At 42.1% G+C, this 19,631-nt stretch overlaps 1 protein-coding gene across 2 annotated transcripts in view; it reads right to left on the reverse strand.

Moving 5' to 3' along the window:
- Positions 1-19,631, reverse strand: part of LOC127414632 (solute carrier family 12 member 5-like) — a 105,107-nt gene that overhangs the window by 40,935 nt on the left and 44,541 nt on the right. For both annotated transcript variants that reach the window (XM_051652811.1, XM_051652812.1), the window contains exons 2-9: positions 15,953-16,053; positions 13,089-13,220; positions 12,281-12,427; positions 9,850-9,904; positions 9,299-9,429; positions 6,765-7,012; positions 6,441-6,652; positions 62-229 (exon numbers count right to left, since the gene is read on the reverse strand). In XM_051652811.1, coding sequence (XP_051508771.1) covers positions 62-229; positions 6,441-6,652; positions 6,765-7,012; positions 9,299-9,429; positions 9,850-9,904; positions 12,281-12,427; positions 13,089-13,220; positions 15,953-16,053 — 1,194 coding nt within the window. The remainder of the gene's footprint in view (positions 1-61; positions 230-6,440; positions 6,653-6,764; positions 7,013-9,298; positions 9,430-9,849; positions 9,905-12,280; positions 12,428-13,088; positions 13,221-15,952; positions 16,054-19,631) is intronic.

Genomic DNA, 19,631 nt, shown 5'->3' on the forward strand with positions numbered 1-19,631 from the left:
CATAATCGTGTAGCCATAATCAATAATTTCCCTATTAATGATCAGATTGTTCAATACTGACCTGTGACAGAGGGGAAGTAGATGCCCACCAGCAGGGTGAAGAAGCTGGTGATGTCGGCCAGGACATATCGGTTGGTGTTGGTTGGTGGGGTGTCAGGGTCAAGTACTGCTTGCAGACCTCGTTTCTCTAAGATCGAATTTTTCTCCATAAAGGAACTGAAAAGATTCTCTATGAGAAAGAAAAGAGGAAATTCTCAACTCAAATTTAGAATTCATTTTCCTACATAATTTCCTATAATATACAGTATAACATCATAATATCTAACTTATAATCATTACATGTTTTGAACATAAGGTGTATGATAATATTAGGAGCTGTAACGGTCACCATTTCTTTTAGGCTTTTCACCATTTTTAATGACCTTTCAGCTTTTTTGCAGTTTGCTAAAATAGTCCTTCAGTGTGACAAATTAATTTTTAAAAGTACAAATATTCCATGTAGCTTGTCGATTGATATGAGGTCATAAAAACATACTATGTCATAATTATAAATAATTATTATACAGTATATAAGAAAAATGTTTAAGCTAGCATGAGTATAGCATGTTACACTGCAAAAATATACAAATGTATATTTTAATACATTATAACTTTTACATTTTGTGGTAGGTATATACTGTATTGGTTAGGTCAGTTTAATTCCTCTTTAATATTTTAACATCAGCACACCATGTTTTAGCTACATGTCATCTAAAAAAAGCAGTGACAGTATTTTTAATAGTAAGTGTAAATATTAAAGGTAGTTCCCCTTCTGTCACTCACTCGAAGTTGTGTCGATGTAGTGACACTAAGGGTCGCTCTTGAGAGCCCCGAACACCTCAGATTTTTGAGAAAAGGCTAATGAGAATTGGCGAGTGGAATTTGCATGCCACTCCCCCGGACATACGGGTATAAAAGGAGCTGGCTCGCAACCACTCATTCAGATTTTTTCTTCGGAGCTAAGCGGTTGTACTATTAGCGAGCTGAATACTACTCACCTCTTAAGAAGCGTATGCTGTTGGATATACACCGCATTTCCAGTGGCTTTCTCTCCTTCTGCACGACTAGTGCAGATTTCGCCCCTGAGCACTTTGACAGCACTAAAAGAGTGTATATTCCTGCTAAAGAGTATATTTTCTCTATTAGAGCACACACATTGACGTTGAACGTCTTTTTAAAGATGTGGATGCGGTCACTATCTCTCCACTTCCGACGGCCATGGGCGCTGCCTCACGTGTCTGGGCAGTGATCACACTGAGGGAGCGTTCGTGGATGGTTCATGTTCTCATTGCGAGAATATGACCATGGCAACGTTGCGGTCGCGGCTTTCCTTCTTCCGGGGGAAAGCCACTCTAGCCGCCCCCCGTGCCTCACCTTTTACCTCCGGGTACGAGGCCGGCCCGGTTGGCGCTGGAGGCGAATTGGGGGCTTCAATGGGCACAGCTCCGCTGGGTAAATCCCCGCGGACTTCCCATTCCCCAGCACGCTTGTTTGCCCCCAGCGAGTTCCGAGAGGAGACCAGCTCTCCCCAGGGCCAACTTAGTGTCCCTTTCGGAGCTCTGGAGCGGGATGAGTGCTCGATCGCTGCATCAGAGAGCGTACTGGCGATGTCAGATGCCGAGGACTCGACTGGGCTGCCACCTTCGGGTTGGCCCGCCCAGTCTGAGGCTGACAGCGAGATGACCGCCATGCTTGCCTGGGCCGCCACGTGTGTCGGTTGAAGTGGAACCTTCCACCCTCCTCTGAGCCCTTGCAGCTAGATGATTGGTTCCTGGGTTCGGGGCACCACTCACATCCACGCCCCCCACGGTCCCTTTCTTCCCGGAAGTGGAACGCCACCTGTGGCTGAATCTGGTCGAGATGAGGGACGCGGACAAGGTTCGCTTTCTCAACGCCCCCATCTCCCAGATCGGCCTATTCGGCGACACCGTCGAAGACTTCGCCCAGCAGTTCTCAGTGGTGAGGAAGTAGATGGAGGCTATACAACACATGTTGCCCCGGCGTGGCTCAAGATCCCATATCCCATCTGCTCACTGTGGGCGTCCCCCTGCGGCGGTGAAAGCCCAGGTGGCTCTGCCTCAGTCCAAGCCCAGTTCTCGGCCCCAGCGTAGAGCCCCCTGCAGGAAGCTGACACCCCCCACCTCACAGGCAGGCACGAGGACCCGGAAGGCTCCTAAGCGCCCCTGAGACGGATGACCCAGGGAGCAAGATGTCAGGTATCCAGACCACTCCATCCCCCAGTGGAGGGCCGGGAGATAAATCCTTGGTTTCCTTTTTTTTAATGTTTTCTGCACCCCGAACGGGTTGCGGTACCCACATTCTCAAAAGAGCAGTTTCCTCACTCCTTGGGTCACAGAGCCAATGTTTATGACCGCAGTTATCATGGCAACTGGGCACTGAGCACCTGCGACTTAGACGCTGCGACCTGTGAGACCACACTCACACCCACGGCCAGGTGGTTGTGACAGACTACGAGGACGGTCGAAAAGTCCTTCCTCCCCCATCGCCGACCCCCCCGACGCCGGGTACATGGAGCAAGGTAAGTGCTTCGAGGGTCCCCTCAGCGCAGCCACGAGTTCGAGATGAAGCGAGGCTCCTTGACGTGGCATTCCCTGCTCCCTCCCGCCACAAGGCCCCACCCACAGGTACATTAAACGCGATTGTCCCCTTAGTACCTGGAGCCCGGAGCTTGGACACATGGCTAGCGCTTTCCAACCAGTTGTGGTGGTTGGCCAGGACCATCCGATTCGGCTACGCGATTCAGTTTGCCAGGCGCACGCCCTAGTTCAGCAGCATCCGCTTCACTTCGGTGAGGGGCGAGAACGCTGCCACCTTGCATGCGGAGATCGTGACCCTTCTGTGCAAGGGCGCGATAGAGCCTGCCCCTCCAGCCGCGATGAAGAAAGGGTTTTACAGCTCTTACTTCATCGTACCGAAGAAAGGCAGTGGGTTGCGGCCAATCTTGGACCTGCGAGTTCTGAACTGGGCCTTGCACAGACTCCTGTTCAAGATGCTGATGCCAAAGCACATTTTGGCTTGTGTCCGGCATCAAGATTGGTTCGCGGCGGAAGACCTGTAGACTCTTGGTTTTACCTCAACACAGACCCTTCCTACGGTTTGCTTTCGACGGCCGGGCATATCAGTACAAGGCCCTCCCCTTCGGCCTGTCCCTGTCCCCTCGTGTCTTCACGAAAGTCGCAGAGGCAGCTCTTGCCCCGTTTAGGGAAGTGGGTGTCCGCATACTCAACTACCACAAGGCTGATTCTAGCTCACTCTCGAGAGTTGCTATGCGCATAAAGGGACCTCGTGCTCAGGCACCAAAGCCGGCTAGGGCTTCGGGTCAACTGGGAAAAGAGCAAGCTCTCCCCGGTTCAGAGCATCTCTTTTCTCGGCATGGAGTTAGAGAAACCTCCCACTGCCTGCTCTGGTATTCTCCGACGGGGGCCCCCCTCGACCCAGACACACTGGCACACAGCTGGCCCCTGGGGCTGCGCAAGTATGCGTTCCCCCCAGTGAGCCTACTTGCACAGACCCTGTGCAATGTCAGGGAGGATGAGGAGCAGGTCACCCTCGTGGCCCCGTATTGGCCCACCCAGACTTGGTTCTCAGACTTCATGCTCCTTGCGACAGCCCCTCCCTGGCGAATTCCCCTGAGGAAGGACCTTCTTTCTCAGGGACGGGGCACCATCTGGCTCCCGCACCCAGAGCTCTGGAACCTCCATGTCTGGCCCTTGGACGGGACGCAGAAGACCTAAGTGGTCTACCACCAGCAGTGGTAGACACAATCACTCAGGCCAGAGCTCCCTCCACGAGGCAGCTTTATACTCTAAAGTGGCATTGGTTTGCGAATTGGTGTTCTTCCTGACGCGAAGACCCTCAGAGATGCGCAGATGGGTCAGTGCTTTCCTTCCTGCAGGAGAGGCTGGAGGAACAGCTGTCCCCCTCCACCTTGAAGGTGTATGTGGCCGCCATAGCGGCACACCACGATACAGTGGACGGTAAGTCCTTAGGTAAGCATGACCTGATCATTAGGTTCCTGAGAGTTGCCCGAAGGCTGAATCCTCCTAGGCCATGCCTGTTCCGCTCATGGGGCCACACCGCTCTGGTTGATGCATGTGTGACCGCTTCAGCACTGGCTTCAGACTCGAGTCCCAAGATGGGCATTGCGCCACGGGACACACCAATCTTGCGCCATCACACCAATCTGTCACCGCCTCTTCAGCCCTTGGACTAACCTTGCATTTCTACGGGCAGGGGTTCCCCTAGAGCAGGTCTCCAGGCACGTCGTTGTTACAACAGATGCCTCCAAGACGGGCTGGGGCATCGTATGCTACGGGCACACAACCACCGGCTCCTGGACTGGCCCGCGGCTGCGTTGGCACATCAACTGCCTAGAGTTGTTGGCAGTACTGCTCGCCCTGCGGAGGTTTCGGCCATTGATCCAGGGCAAGCACGTGTTGGTCCGGACGGACAACACAGCATCGGTAGTGTCCATCAACCACCAAGGCAGTCTACAGTCCCATTGCATGTCACAACTCACCCGCCATCTCCTCCTCTGGAGTCAACAGTGCCTCAAGTCGCTACAAGCCACTCACATCCTGGGCGACCTCAACACAGCAGACACTCTGTCATGTCAGGTTACCCTCAGGGGAGAGTGGAGACTCCACCCTCAGGTGGTCCAGCTGATTTGGAGTCGATTCGGTCGAGAACAGGTAGACCTGTTTGCTTCCCGGGAATCCACCTACTGCCCACTTTGGTACACCCTGACCGAGGCACCCCTCGGTATAGATGCGCTGGCACACAGCTGGCCCCCTGGACTACACAAATACGCATTTCCCCCAGTGAAATTACTTGCACAGACCCTGTGCAAGGTCAGGGAGGACGAGGAGCAGATCATCCTAGTAGCATCCTTCTGGCCCACCCAGACGTGGTTCTCGGATCTCACGCTCCTCGCGACAGCCCCCCCTGGTGAATTCCCCTGAGGAAGAACCTTCTTTCAGTATGGTCTCCCTGTTGGCAGACCTGCATCTCCCTTTGACAGAGCCTTCTCTGTCCTGGTCACCATGTTTGTAGAGATCCTCCCCTTTCAGGCAGGACCTACCACCGCGCCTCTTCCATGTGCGGCTCTGAGCCCACATGATGTGCTTGCCACATGTTACCTCAGGATGTGGTCTCCGAGGGGTCTTTCCCCCCTGAAAGAATAGGATAGGAAAAGAACACCTTCCCCAGCGCATATATTGAGCGTTAAAATGGCTCCAGCTGAATAACTGAATACTCTGTGGAGAGAAAACATAGAGAGAAAAGGCTGCGGCTGGCGTGGCCTGCTACCATACTAGATATGTCTCCCCCCACCCCCCAAGGGATGTGGGGAACTATATGACGTTTTTTGGGGCATTGGGGGAGGCTACATGCAGACCGGTGCACCTGCTACTATGCACGCAGCAGCTTGCTTGCACCTGCACGTAACACAGTTCAGTTAGTTGTGGCGTTTCATATTGGGGCCCCTAGTGTCACTACAACGACACAACGTCGAGTAAGTGACAGAAGGGGAACGTCTCGGTTACTGTCGTAACCTCCGTTCCCTGATGGAGGGAACGAGACGTTGTGTCCCCTCTGCCACAATGCCGTACTACCCGCTGAAATGGCCAGGACCCTGTCTCGGCTCCAAAGAAAAATCTGAATGAGTGGTTGCGAGCCAGCTCCTTTTATACCCGTATGTCCGGGAGAGTGGCATGCCAATTCCACTCGTCAATTCTCATTGGCCTTTTCTCATTGTTCAATTCTCATTGTAGGTATTCGGGGCTCTGAAGTGCGACCCCTAGTGTCACTACATCGACACAATGTTTCATTCCCTCCATCAGGGAACGGAGGTTACGACAGTAACCGAGATGTGCATCCAAAATGAAAATTCTGTCGACATTTACTCACCCGCATGTTCTTCCAAACCCGACTTTCTTACTTATGCGGAACACAAAATGAGATGTTTTCATGAATATTGCAGCTTGTCTTTTCAATACAATGGTAGTTGGTAGTGCTTCCCTTTAGAGCTTGAAAGTATCATAAAACCCAAAAGTATCATAAAAGTTGTCCATTTGACTTGTGTGTCATATTCCAAGTCTTCTGAAGGCATACAATAGATTTTAAAGTGAAATACTCTGAAATTTAAGTCATTTTCAGTGCAATTCTTGATGTCCGTTGAGAATTCATCATCACTATGAGGGAAGCTCGCTTACAGGAGAACTTTTGTAGTTTTTAAAACCATACGATGGAAGCTCCCGCTTAAAACTTTTGTGTTCCGCATAAGAAAGTCATACAGGTTTGGAACAATATTAGGGTGAGTAAATGATGACATCATTTTCATTTTGGGTGAACTATCCTTTAAGCCATTGTAAATTTCTAACCTGCAAGGATGCCACTGGTGACTCCAGGGATTCCCTGGACCTGAGAGAGGTTGTTGTTAGTGAAGTACTCATCACAGGTGGCGTTCAGGAATTCTGAGTCACAGAAGGCTCTCCAGAGCTTGGTGGTAACTGTAGCATTGCCACTTTCTATGGTTTTGGCACAAATGTCAAAGCCCTTTGACATAAGTGTTCGATTCCCGATCACACAGACCCTATACAAGACAATTCTGTATGTTTACAGTGTTTGTGAAATATATTCTATAACCTTGAAGAACATACTGTATAAATATGGTTATCACAAAATGACCAGAAAATTGTGCTCACGGAAAGTCTGGCGGATCAAAAGATGTCTTGATGACCCCAGCATAGACGGCAAGGATGGAGAGAATGACGCAGGCGAGGAACACGAGGGCCAATTTGTTGACATACTTGACACCGACAAAGACAACCAAAGCCATTAAGGAGAGCACGATGGTACCGTACACACGCATGTTGTTCAACAGTGCTGCCTCGGCCTCTGCTCCCTCCAGACCCTCCATTTTAAATATAGCAGCTGCTGGCACAATGTAGATCTACAAAGACATAAAATAAAATAGACTAGGTGATGATCAAGAAGATTTCAATGGTTTATGTTGTGTATAAACAGTATAAACCAGTAGTTTTCAACAGGTGGGTCACACCCCAAAAATGGGTCACAGGCAGTGTTGGGTAAGTTACTCTTAAAAAGTAATTCATTACTAACTACTAATTAAAAAGTAATTTTCTAGTACCAAATTATCAGTTTAGCATGATTACTCAAGGATAAGGTGTTGGAGTGATGGTTGCTGGAAATGGGGCCTGTCTAGTTTTCGTTCGACCACGATCATGTTTCCACTTAGCTAGACAGGATTCAGTAGATAAATGTTTTTTTTGTGTGTGTGTTTTTTTAGCTTACTCGGAATTTGTGTAGGAGTCGGTATTGTGCTGGGAGCCGGACATTTGCTGGATTCAATCTCTAAGATAACGTTACCTAGTGTTGCAGTTTGTTGTCGCTGTTGAATAGCACTGTCTGAGGCAAGGCTCTCGCGAGCATGCATAAACGTCACATCCTTTGGATTTTCCCGGCAAAAGCGACCTGCTCCCTTCACATGAAAATCAGTCTACAGGCTTTAATAGGCAACCAAGGAAGTCCAGGAAGGGCTCATTTTTTAAGTTGCATAACAAGCCGTTCACACATTGGCAAAAAAGGCGAATATTACATGAGAATGTTTACATATTGCACCTTTAAACTACTTCAAAGAGTTCTCATCAAAAAATCATCCACGTGCAGCAATGACAGCTTTGCAGATTCTTGGCATTCTAGTTGTCAGTTTGTCCAGATACTCAGGTGATATTTTACCCCACGCTTCCTGTAGCACTTGCCATAAAAGTGTCTTGTCGTGCACTTCTCACGCACCTTACAGTCTAGCTGATCCCACAAAAGCTCAATGGGTTAAGATCCATTACAAACTTTTCCAATTATCTGTTGTCCAATGTCTGTGTTTCTTTTCCTACTCTAACCTTTTCTTTTTGTAATTCTGTTTCAAAAGTGGCTTTTACTTCCCATAAGGCCTGTACTCCTGAGTCTTCTCTTTACTGTTGTACATGAAACTGGTGTTGAGCGGGTAGAATTCAATGAAGCTGTCAGCTGAGGACATGTGAGGCATCTATTTCTCAAACCAGAGACTCTGATGAACTTATCCTCTTGTTTAGTTGTACACTTTGCCTTCCACATCTCTTTCTGTCCTTGTTAGAGCCAGTTGTCCTTTGTCTTTGAAGACTGTAGTGTACACATTTGTATGAAATATTCAGTTCTTTGGCAATTTCAAGCATTGTATAGCCTTCATTCCTCAAAGCAATCATTGACTGATGAGTTCTAGAGAAAGCTGTTTTTTTGTTTGTTTGTTTGTTTGTTTGTTTGTTTTTTGCCATTTTTGACCTAATATTGACCTTAAGACATGCCAGTCTATTGCATACTGTGGCAACTCAAAAACATGTTAAGCTTCATTTAATGAACCACATAGCTTTCAACTGTGGTTGCTAGGCTGGTAAGTGATTTTCTGGTACCAAATTATCAATTTAGCATGATTACTCAAGGATGAGGTGTTGGAGTGATAGCTGCTGGAAATGGGACCTGTCTAGATTTGATCAAAAATTACTTTTTTCAAATAGTGATGGTATTGTTTTTTTTACATCAGTAATGTCCTGACTATACTTTGTGATCAGTTGAATGCCACTTTCATGAATTAAAGTACCAATTTCCTTCCAAAACAGTAAAATCTGTACATTATTCCAAACTTTTGGCCGCCAGTGTATTAGGCTGTTAAAACACACTTATACTGTTGCTTATAGATTCACAAAACTGTCCTGTTCAGCCTATGTACAGTAAATAATGTAATTATATAATAAAAAAGCAGTTTGTTAGACCTATGTAGTTCATGGTAATATTAATAAAATAAAATAAAAATTGTTTGATTGCAAGGTATTTTGTTTACTTCTGTATGATAAACAATTGTGTACAATTGGTACTGTGTTGAGTCACTGCTTGATGTCCAATATGAAATCCTGAACCATTTTAAGAGCAAACACAGAACTCACAATGATCTCAGAGAATAACAAAGGTAGATGGCCATTCAACATATAAAATGGCCTAAAAAATGAAAATATTTCACAAATGTAAAAATAAAAATCAGAAAAAATTACTTTAGGAATCAATTCAATTCCAGTTGTAACCATTGGTTGTTAATGTTAATGTGTTGTTTTTATTATCACATTTAGCTATAAATGACTAAATTAAGTTCAGGTTAAGAGAAAACCAATGCAAATGCAAGAAGTCATACCAGCAGAATTTCGATGCAGCCCAGGATATACATGGCTCCAGCGTAAGTGGTACCCAGGTAGAAACAAATACCAACAGCCCCGCCAAACTCTGGCCCCAGTGAACGAGAAATCATGTAGTAGGAACCGCCAGCTATATGTTGACATAAAAAAATTAACAATTACCATAAACACACATAAAAATAAAAAAATAAAAATGACTAAATTATTAAATAGAAGAACTGTTCCCACAGTAAATAATAAGAACACTGTAGTAAGTAATAATAAAACACTTATTTCTTACCATTCTATAAGAACAATCAGTATTGTTCTGTCCTTGAAATGTCAGTTTAAAGAGGAGGGTGCGTGTCAGTACAGTATATCTATTTTGTTTATTTCTAACGCAGACAGACATATGTCCACACAAAAATACACAAAGTTATAAGCGAGGAGCTGAACTCAGCACAGAAGGGAGCTGTTGTGTGTACTGTAGCTAACTGCCCATGAAGAACAACAGGACAGCCGTCCTCTGGGCTTTCACACACTTATACATACACTGAAAATTTATGCTTACCTGGCACAACTCCATTGGTGGCAATTGCACTCATTGAGATAGCTGTCAGCATAGTCTGTAAATATGGTAAATAAAGATAATATAAGTCGAGAGGGGGGTCAAACATTTTACAGTCAAACATTTTACTCTCTCCAACTTCTTCCACCGGTCGATAAAATCACTTTTAGAAAACAGGTGGAACAATTAAAAACTATAAACATAATAATAATGGAAAAATAAACCATGACCAAAAGATAGTTTAACACAAATCTCATACATATTTGTTTCATAAAATGGCTACAACAGGGATTGTCATGTACATAATTTGATGTTCCACTTTATTTTCAGAGTTTGGACTTTATTACTGGTGGAATCTCGAAACTGCAAATGCAAGAACTGAGTTTAAACTTCTTAGCACAATGACCTCATTCACAGGAAAACAGTAAATTGTGCTTTGTGCCACTTCATTAGCATACACCCACAGTTTGCGCAAACACTCCCTCCCACGACCACTTGCATTTTGCGCTGGAATGGAAATTGCGATTAGAATTAGCTCTTTACAAAAATTGGATAAGTCGCGTACGGTCGTAGTTTGTACTTTGTGCACTCACTTAAATAGAGCCCTTCATCTTTAAAATGAATAATTCAGTCTCCATCAACATATAATAATATGAACATGATCACTTGACAAGTAACGCATATAACTTGTTCTACCATATTTGGTGTAGTAAAGAAGACCAGAATGTTACTTAAAGTATATTTTTTTTTGCCAGGATTGCCAGGAATGAAACAAATCCAGAGTGATAGTACCTATGATGTGAGTGTGGGCTGACAGTCTGTGAGTGTATATGCATTTGCTTGGGTTTGGCAGGGTCATGAGGGCATTATAGGGGATTTATGGTGGTGCAATCTGAAGGGACAGCTTTCAGCTTTTTGATATCAAACATTATTAAAACAGATATGACAGGAGGGGAAAAAAGCTCAGAATGGCAACACTGCGCATTCACTCACAAAAAAAAAAAAAAAAAAAAAAGACGAGCAAATTTTTACTTAAAATGTGACATGAGCATGCACAGAACACACAGGAGCACACAACAACAGAATTGCAGCGGGAGCGGCTTAGCCCTGACTGCTGCCCGTGGTGCAAAACTTCCAGCTCTGAAATGAAATGCCTCATGCAAGAAGTTACATTTACGGTCTTGGCAGAAACCCAGAATGGCAGTGCTGATACTGATGCCATTCTGAGATATTACCTTACCAAAGTTACTAACACCAACATGATTGCATAACTAAGCAATAATAGCTAAAGGTGCAGAGGGGTTAAAAGAGAACCGTATCTCTAGAGGAGGGTTATACAGAGAGAAAGTTAGGATGGGTGAAAGTGTGCTACATTTCTGTGTGATGTAAGCAATTTTCTTTTTTTTATATGGAAGGGTATGCAGTAAATGTTCCTTCTTCCTGAAAGATATCACTGAAATAAGTGTCCTGATCTATCTCACCAGTCTCTGTGACAGAACTAGACTGTGTAAACAGCAAACAAAAATGTGACCGCGAACACATTCTTTGATCAGCCATTCAGAAGACTTTTATGTGCGTACTTATAGTGTAGTAGTTGAAGTGGAAACTGAAGTGGAGGTTTAATGTCATATTCAGATTCATAACAGCTGTAAGTTGAGGGCACTCTTTTGCTACTGTTGTGTTTGACAACCATGATAAGACACACTGCTCTTCTGTTCGGTGTCGGTCTCAACACTATCTTTGAAGGGTGGTGATTTGGAAAGAGGGGGCATGACTAAATCAACTGCTCAGTCTCATGAAATTTCAAGAATGACTAAAATCGCTTACAGCAGCTTTAATGGTAAGATTTCCTCTGTATGATCACAGAGGAAATCGACATGTTTCGAATGTTCATGTACATTGAAATCAACCCCATTTAGTCCAGTTTTTCCCATCAGACACTTTTGCATCAATTCAAACGTGTTTACCTTTCGCTCTAGCGCTACTGATAGTATGTTGTGCAAGCAACCTCTGAGACATGATTTCTGGTCCCATGGAAACCAGGAAGTAATCGCATTCATATAAACAAAGGTGAGGATGATTCAGAGGTTGCATTTTCCCTCTAAGATTACATTTTTGCTCCACTAGGTTTGGTTAGGGTTGGGGTTTGGGCATGTGGTTAATAAAATTTGCTTTCCTCTTGCCTGTATTATATAATTTACAACTTTAACAACTCACTTTTGGCACTACTATGTGGACATTTGACCCAGAAACTTGAGCGCATATGTTCAACAACACTTCCAGCTTCGGCCACTAGGGGCTGTGATTCGAATTTCGCTACACGTAGACTGATTTCAGCAGCAGAACTTTCTACCTACTGTTGCCGAAATGATAGTGCAGAAGGAACCTTTCTGTTCCTATAGATGCAAGAAAAGTGTGTGAATCTGAGACTGACCGTGGAGCAACACATGAAGACGATGGTGAATGTGCCCAGTACACCTCCAACGCCCACCAGCCAGGTCATCCTGAGAAACAGGATCACCCCCAGGATGTTCTGCATACATGGCAGGTAAACGCCCATTAACGTGCCCATGCGTGGAGCCTGTCATTCAAATCAAATCAACCAATGAATTATATATAAAACATTTGAAAACATCAGATTCCATCACTGAAGATTCCATGAAATTGCTTGACCAGCACAGCTTTCTTGGGACAAAACGAAGGGCTGATCCCCCAATGATTTTTTTTTTTTTTAATAGCCAATAGGCTTTAATTTACATCACAGCTATAAACCATAATTTGCCACTAGCAAGACAGCTGGAGGTTGTTTAAGGAGGAGGGACATTCTCATTCTAGAGAGCATCTGATTGGACAAAAATCTGTGTAGTGCAGGATAAGCCATCAATAATTTTGGTCTGTATTCCCAGAAGAGAAATGTCCATACTGGCTAAAATTTAGTTTTTGGGAGAATACTAGAATATAGATGGCTTCAAAGCTAATAGACATGATCTAAAAGCCAAAAATTCATGGGGCCTTCAAATGGCTATTTAAGATGTCTGTCAATCAACATTCATCCGATCAATGATTAGGTACCATCCATTGATGTATACATGATAGGTTATTGAAAGGAGAGTAAGATCACTGTCATTGGTGATTTAGTAGTCTGTAGAGAAACTGCAGAGGTAGGTCATAGAGAACCATAGACAAATGCCCTAGTTTTTTGTCAATAAATCTTTGTACCCTATCTGCATTTTTGCGTTCACCTGCACAGTTTTCTTGCGTGCTTCCTCATTGTTTTCTGCCTCCTCATGCTCTTTACTGCCCTGTGTCAGGTTGGAGTAGTTGGCTAGGCTGCTGAGCAAAGAAGATACCATGGGACTAGTGTCCATCTCCTCCTACAAAACACACACAGACATAAACAAAGTTGTAAACTTATTTGAAACATTAGTCTCTAAGCCTCTGACTTTAAGGCAAGACAAGGCAAGGCATGTTTATTTATATAGCACATTTCATACAAAGTGTTTTACATCATTTTAAAACCAATTAAGAACAAGAAATAATAATAAAGATATAATAATAAGAATAAAAAGTAATCAAATAAATTGTAAAAAAGTAAACATTATTAAAATGAATAAAAAAGAAAAAGCATACAGAAATAAAATTATGCAGTACAATCAGTAAGCACATCTGACCTCTTCTGGAAGCTGGTTTCAGCTGCAGGTGGCATAATAGCTAAATGCTGTCTCACCTTATTTTGAGTGAAACCATTGTATAGAAACCTTTTCTAACTGACTTGATCCTAATGATCTGAGAGGTCTGTTATGTTTGTATTCAACAAGCATCTGCAATGTATTTAGGTCCTAGGCCATTGAGTGATTTATAAACAAGTAATAGTACTTTAAAATCAATTCTAAATATAATTGGAAGCCAGTGTAAATATATGAGGACTGGAGTAAAATCAGATTTTTTTTGGTTCGGATAAGAATTTTGACAGCAGTATTCTGAATGAGCTGCAGGGGTCTAATGGTCTTTTTGGGAAGGCCAGTGAGAAGTCCATTGCAGTAATCCACCCTACTGGTGATGAAAGCAAGTCTTGACTGGATACAAAACATATAATTCTCGCTATATTTTTTAGATGATAGTAGGCTGATTTGGTTACTGATTTGTTGTGACTACTGTAACTAAGGTCTGACTCCAAAATGACACCAAGATTCCTTACTTGGTTTTTTTGTCTTAAGACACCTGGAGTCAAGGTATGTGTTCACCTTGGGAATTTCGCCTTTATTGCCAAATACAATGACCTCTGTCTTGATGTTGTTTAACTGAAAGATGTTTCGGAACATCCACCTGTTAATTTCATCAGTGCACTGGCACAGAGAGTCTATGAGGCTGTAGTCATTTGGTGATAGGGTTAGGCAGATCTAGGTGTCGTCTGCATAGCTATGGTACACAATTTGGTTCTTTTTCATAATTTGGCCTAGTGGGAGCATATATAGGTTGAACAGGAGTGGTGCAAGAATTGAGCCTTGTGGGACATGGATGTCCACTCAGATTCATAGTTGCCTATGTTCACATAGTAACCCCTCCCATCTAGATATGACCTGAACCAGCTGAGGACCATCCCAGAGAGCCCTACCCTGTTTTCCAGCCTGCCTAGGAGAATGTTTTGGCCAACAGTGCAAAGGCAGCACAGATCTAGTAATACCAGCACTGATATTTTGCCTGAATCAGTATTAGTGATGTCCAATTCTTGAACAAATCGTTCTTTTGAGCTGATTCTCAGCAAGTAACCGGTTGAGCCAGTTCACAACATCGCACTGAACTGAACTTTAGTTCTGGGTTGATGATGTACTGGCTACGCAGCACGTCAAACTCCCCAACTCAAAAAGAACCGAATGAGCCGTTCCCACTGACTGTCGAAGTTTGCCGAGGATTACCGAGGACTTGCTATGTGTTGAGATGTTAATGACAGTAGCCAAATAAAACATTTATAAATCTACAGATGTTTGTTTCTGTGTTATTTTAGAATTATTTACAAAAATTTGCAAATTAAGATCTTGAGAATTAAGTAGGCATTTCTACTCGATGATGTAATATAGGCAGGCAGCTCTTATGAGTTACTAGACTGGTTATTGAACTGAATTGAAATTGAAATTGAATTTAAATGAAGGAATCAAACCTACAAGCAGAATAGGTCGTGTCCAACTCAAAAAGAACAGAATGAGCCGGTCCCACGAACTGTCGAAATTTGCAGAGGATTACCGAGATTTCCATTAATTAGTAAGCTGCTGATACTATGAGCATGCATGTTCCGAGGACATGAACGAGCTTGGGGCGAACTGCAAGTTTCTTTTATGACAAACAAAATGTGCTGGAAATATTCTTATGGCTAGTTTTATTAAACAACATTTGAATTGAAACATGCAAAAACTTTTCAGCCTAGAGATGTACATAAATTGTAGGCCTACTATTGTTTATTGTGCATGCAGATTATATTTTAAATTGTTATAAGCTGAATCATGATTTCTGGTGAGTTGATTAAAACTAGTTTATTCTCTTTATATACTTTAGACATGTAAAACATTTCTGCGTTTGTGCATCAGTGTCTGTATTGGGTGCTTTAGGTGCAAAACTTTAATGTAGGAAATTTATCTAAGACGTAATCAATATTTGTCAGTCATATTCAAGGTGCAGGATCACAGAATGAAACACTGCTAACAATAAACTGCATTATTATTATATCTTTACTGAATAAAAGGTAATAATAAGCAATATGCGTTCACATATGGCTTTATTTAAATGTTTGAGCGTGAAAACCATGACTCCGCGATGTTAGAATAACGCACTAGACACTTCACTGCATGATGATGTAAAAGAACTGCTGAATCAGGTTTTGAACTGGTTCATGGAAACAAACTGTCCTAAAGAACCGGTTTGTGGAAATGAATCGGACTTCCCATCACTACTCAGTATTTAGCCAAATATCATTAAGTGCTGTATCTTTATAAGCGCCGTCTCTGTGCTGTGCAAGAACATAAATATCAGTGCTTTTGGAGGAAGTTGACACTCTTCACAAACACTTGAAGTTCCAACTAAATGAATCATTATTAACAATTTTTAACTGTACCTCAAACAGGGCCATGTTTTTTCCATCATAATGCTGGCTTTTCTCTATGTCACTTGTGCTGCTGTTGATAAAGGGGCTGCTCTCCTTGGAAGTTGCATCTCCTGTAAACATACAGAAATAAAACATTTGAGTTAAATACCACCTGCGCAAGCACACATTTATGGTATTTGGAGCATAAATGCTGTTTAAACAGGATGTCTCAAGCATACTGTAAGACTTACATCCTGCATTGTATTACAAAAGATACTTATTAAACCCTACACTGTAAGCCATAATAATTTAGCAAAACTCTATAAAAATGTAGCCAATCAGTAACATAATTTTCTTTTAAGTTAATAAACTCCCAAGTTTAAGTTACTAAAACTTTCAGTTATTGATTTTGTACTACACATGTAAGATTATGGTTATTGGTTATTGAAATAATGAGTAAGCTAATTTAATGACACTACTTTAAATTGAACTCTTTGGCTGACCTTACAACTGCCATGTAAGATCAGTTTAAACACTTCAAGTAAAGAGAACCTTACTAGATAATACAGTGAATACTAAATGCATGCACTAATCAGAACTCCTATTTATTGATTAGAATAGCAACCTTTGAACTAGGCAAGAAATACTTATACTCTGTTAAATAGTGTATAATTGTACCTGTCCTAAACTAATCTCAAGCTCCACTATTCACCGTAATGGTAACCCCCAAAACCCCAACATAACAGAAACTCTTCAAAATAACACAACACAACAAAACATTAAACACTAACAAGTCTCTCCCTTAACATTCATTTGCACAAATACACATTATATAACACTTAATTTTAACAAATACTCTCCCTGTCGAGTGCCATGCAAAGCATGCTGGGAAACAAAAACCAAAAAAAAAACCCTTCCCAGTTTTAGTTAAAATTAAGTTCCTGGAAATTTTAAGAGACTAGTTCATTAAACTCAAAACAATAAAACACAGAAAAGGCACAGAAAAGAGTGCAAAAAAACTGCAGTGCATCAAGAAGGAGAACTCCTCCGTGTATGTATATCATCGTGTGTGCGCGTATATGGGTGAGTGAGGAATTTCAGGATTTCTACATGCTCCTCCATGGCAACAACTCGGTTATGAGCCTATTTTTACACTACCGCCTTCAGCCGCACATCCTTTATCACAGGAACCTTTGATCAGGAAATTTTGAAGTAGTAAAAAATAAAGCCTTACATGATCGCACTGATGCCGCTGTGTCCTATAAATAACAATCATTGTGTATCTTTCCCAAAATCAATGGATTTTAATTGTATGTATTTCTAAATTGGAGTGTCAGTTGTAATTTCTTTTGTATGCTGTTACCTTCCCTGCCTTTTCTATCGTAATTATATGTGGGAGCATGCTCATTAAATGGTCAGGGGAATCCTGCCTCTTAGCTCGCCCGATTTAATCTAATTTATTAGTTTAATTAATCTTGGTGCATGGCAAAGCTTTGTACATTTTAATTTTCAACGTATTTGCTTGCACATTGACCTGTGTGACCCTTTGACCTTCAAACACACACTTCACCACCTTGCAATTTCATCTGTCGCCTTACCACTGAATCAATATGGCACCATGTTTAGTGTTTTCTACAGTATTTTGAAAAACAAGCACATAAGGTGCAAAGATCCATGTGAAACTTTCATTGTTTGTTTTATATTAAGCACAATTCTTCAGAAAATGTGATGCTTTGATTACATCTTAAAAAAAAAAAAATATATATATAAAAAAGAAACATTTGGTAAAATTCACTTCTACTGCTTACATTAAAGTAAGCGCATTGCATATGATCAAAGAAGAGGAGTAATGTTGGGTGTTAATTACACATTAATCCATCAACAGCGGTCAGTACACTTCAGTTATGTCAACTTTGGTCTACATGGAAACACACTTGACATTTGTTTGCGTGTAATGTAGTGTGTTTTCTCTCTAGTCTTTGCTTATATCCCTGCTTTTGGCTCTTTTGACATACACCATTCCCCCAAGCAGACACACAATATGTAACAAGCAATAATAAGAAAAAGGAAGAAAGAGTGTACAGATAAAGACAGATCCTAATCAGTGACACCTAATCTTGTGTGGTGAAAATTATAACAGAAGAATCTGTTACTTTGTTACAATCCTTAGAAGGGACACTGTGCATCTCAGAGGAATGCTGACAGATATCAGATATTGTTAGGCACTGGCGGTATGCTCACTGACATATTTGTAGAGCAGTGGGGTTTAATGGTGGTCTACTGATTCTGCCTGCTGTCAATCTAAATGTTTCAGATTATGTGATGTTGAAAAGGCAAGGGCAGGACTAAAAATAGTAGATGATGCTTGTACATATTTTCTGGGCTATTTGTCCCCCACCTTTTCCCATCTTTTTCTTATTCTCTGCTTCTTGAGCTCTGCCCAATTGGGCGACTGGATACTGCTTTGACGCAGCCCTGCTATTTCCCTTATCTGAGCCATGGAATCTGTATTATCTGTGGCTATTCTAAAGAAATACTATATTTTTGTCTTTATTATTTAGTTTACAATGTCAATTATATTGTACAGTTACATCTGTTTGAAACTATTTCAAATATGTTTCTTTGTTCTTTCTGTATTCTCTTCTTAAAACCATGTATAATGATAAAAATATTTCTTTATGCTAATTGATATTAACACAATTCTTGCACAGTGTGGTTATTTCAACATTTTAGTAATGCTCTCCAACCATTTTTGCTTAGTGGTTACACACTCAAAAAATTGCTTTTTGGCTGAACTTAATTCAATCATGGACAGTGGTTCCATGTGTCTGAAATGAGTTTTCCTAACTTAAAATTACCATGCAATCTCAACACAAACACTTAAATTGGGTAAACCCAACTAAATTAAACATGTCAATGTACTTTTAAATAAATCACTTTTTATTTGTTTATGTACCAACTACTGAAAGTGAATATCAGCATGCTAAATACATGTTTGTTGGAAGCACTACAAAGTGTAGTTTATTACATACAGTGCATCCGGAAAGTATTCACAGCGCTTCACTTTTTCCACATTTTGTTATGTTACAGCCTTATTCCAAAATGGATTAAATTCATTATTTTCCTCAAAATTCTACAAACAATACCCCATAATGACAACGTGAAAGAAGTTTGTTTGAAATCTTTGCAAATTTATTAAAAATAAAAAACAAAAAGAATCACATGTACATAAGTATTCACAGCCTTTGCCATGACACTCAAAATTGAGCTCAGGTGCATCCTGTTTCCACTGATCATCCTTGAGATGTTTCTACAACTTGATTGGAGTCCACCTGTGGTAAATTAAATTGATTGGACATGATTTGGAAAGGCACCCACCTGTCTATATAAGGTCCCACAGTTAACAGTGCATGTCAGAGCACAAACCAAGCCATGAAGTCCAAGGAATTGTCTGTAGACCTCCGAGACAGGATTGTATCGAAGGCACAGATCTGGGGAAGAGTACAGAAAAATGTCTGCAGCATTGAAGGTCCAAATGAGCACAGTGGCCTCCATCATCCGTAAACGGAAGAAGTTTGGAACCACCAGGACTCTTCCTAGAGCTGGCTGTCTGGCCAAACTGAGCGATCGGGGGAGAAGGACCTTAGTCAGGGAGGTGACCAAGAACCCGATGGTCACTCTGACAGAGCTCCAGCATTTCTCTGTGGAG

Source organism: Myxocyprinus asiaticus, chromosome 24, assembly GCF_019703515.2.
Source record: "Myxocyprinus asiaticus isolate MX2 ecotype Aquarium Trade chromosome 24, UBuf_Myxa_2, whole genome shotgun sequence".
Lineage (NCBI taxonomy): Eukaryota > Metazoa > Chordata > Actinopteri > Cypriniformes > Catostomidae > Myxocyprinus > Myxocyprinus asiaticus.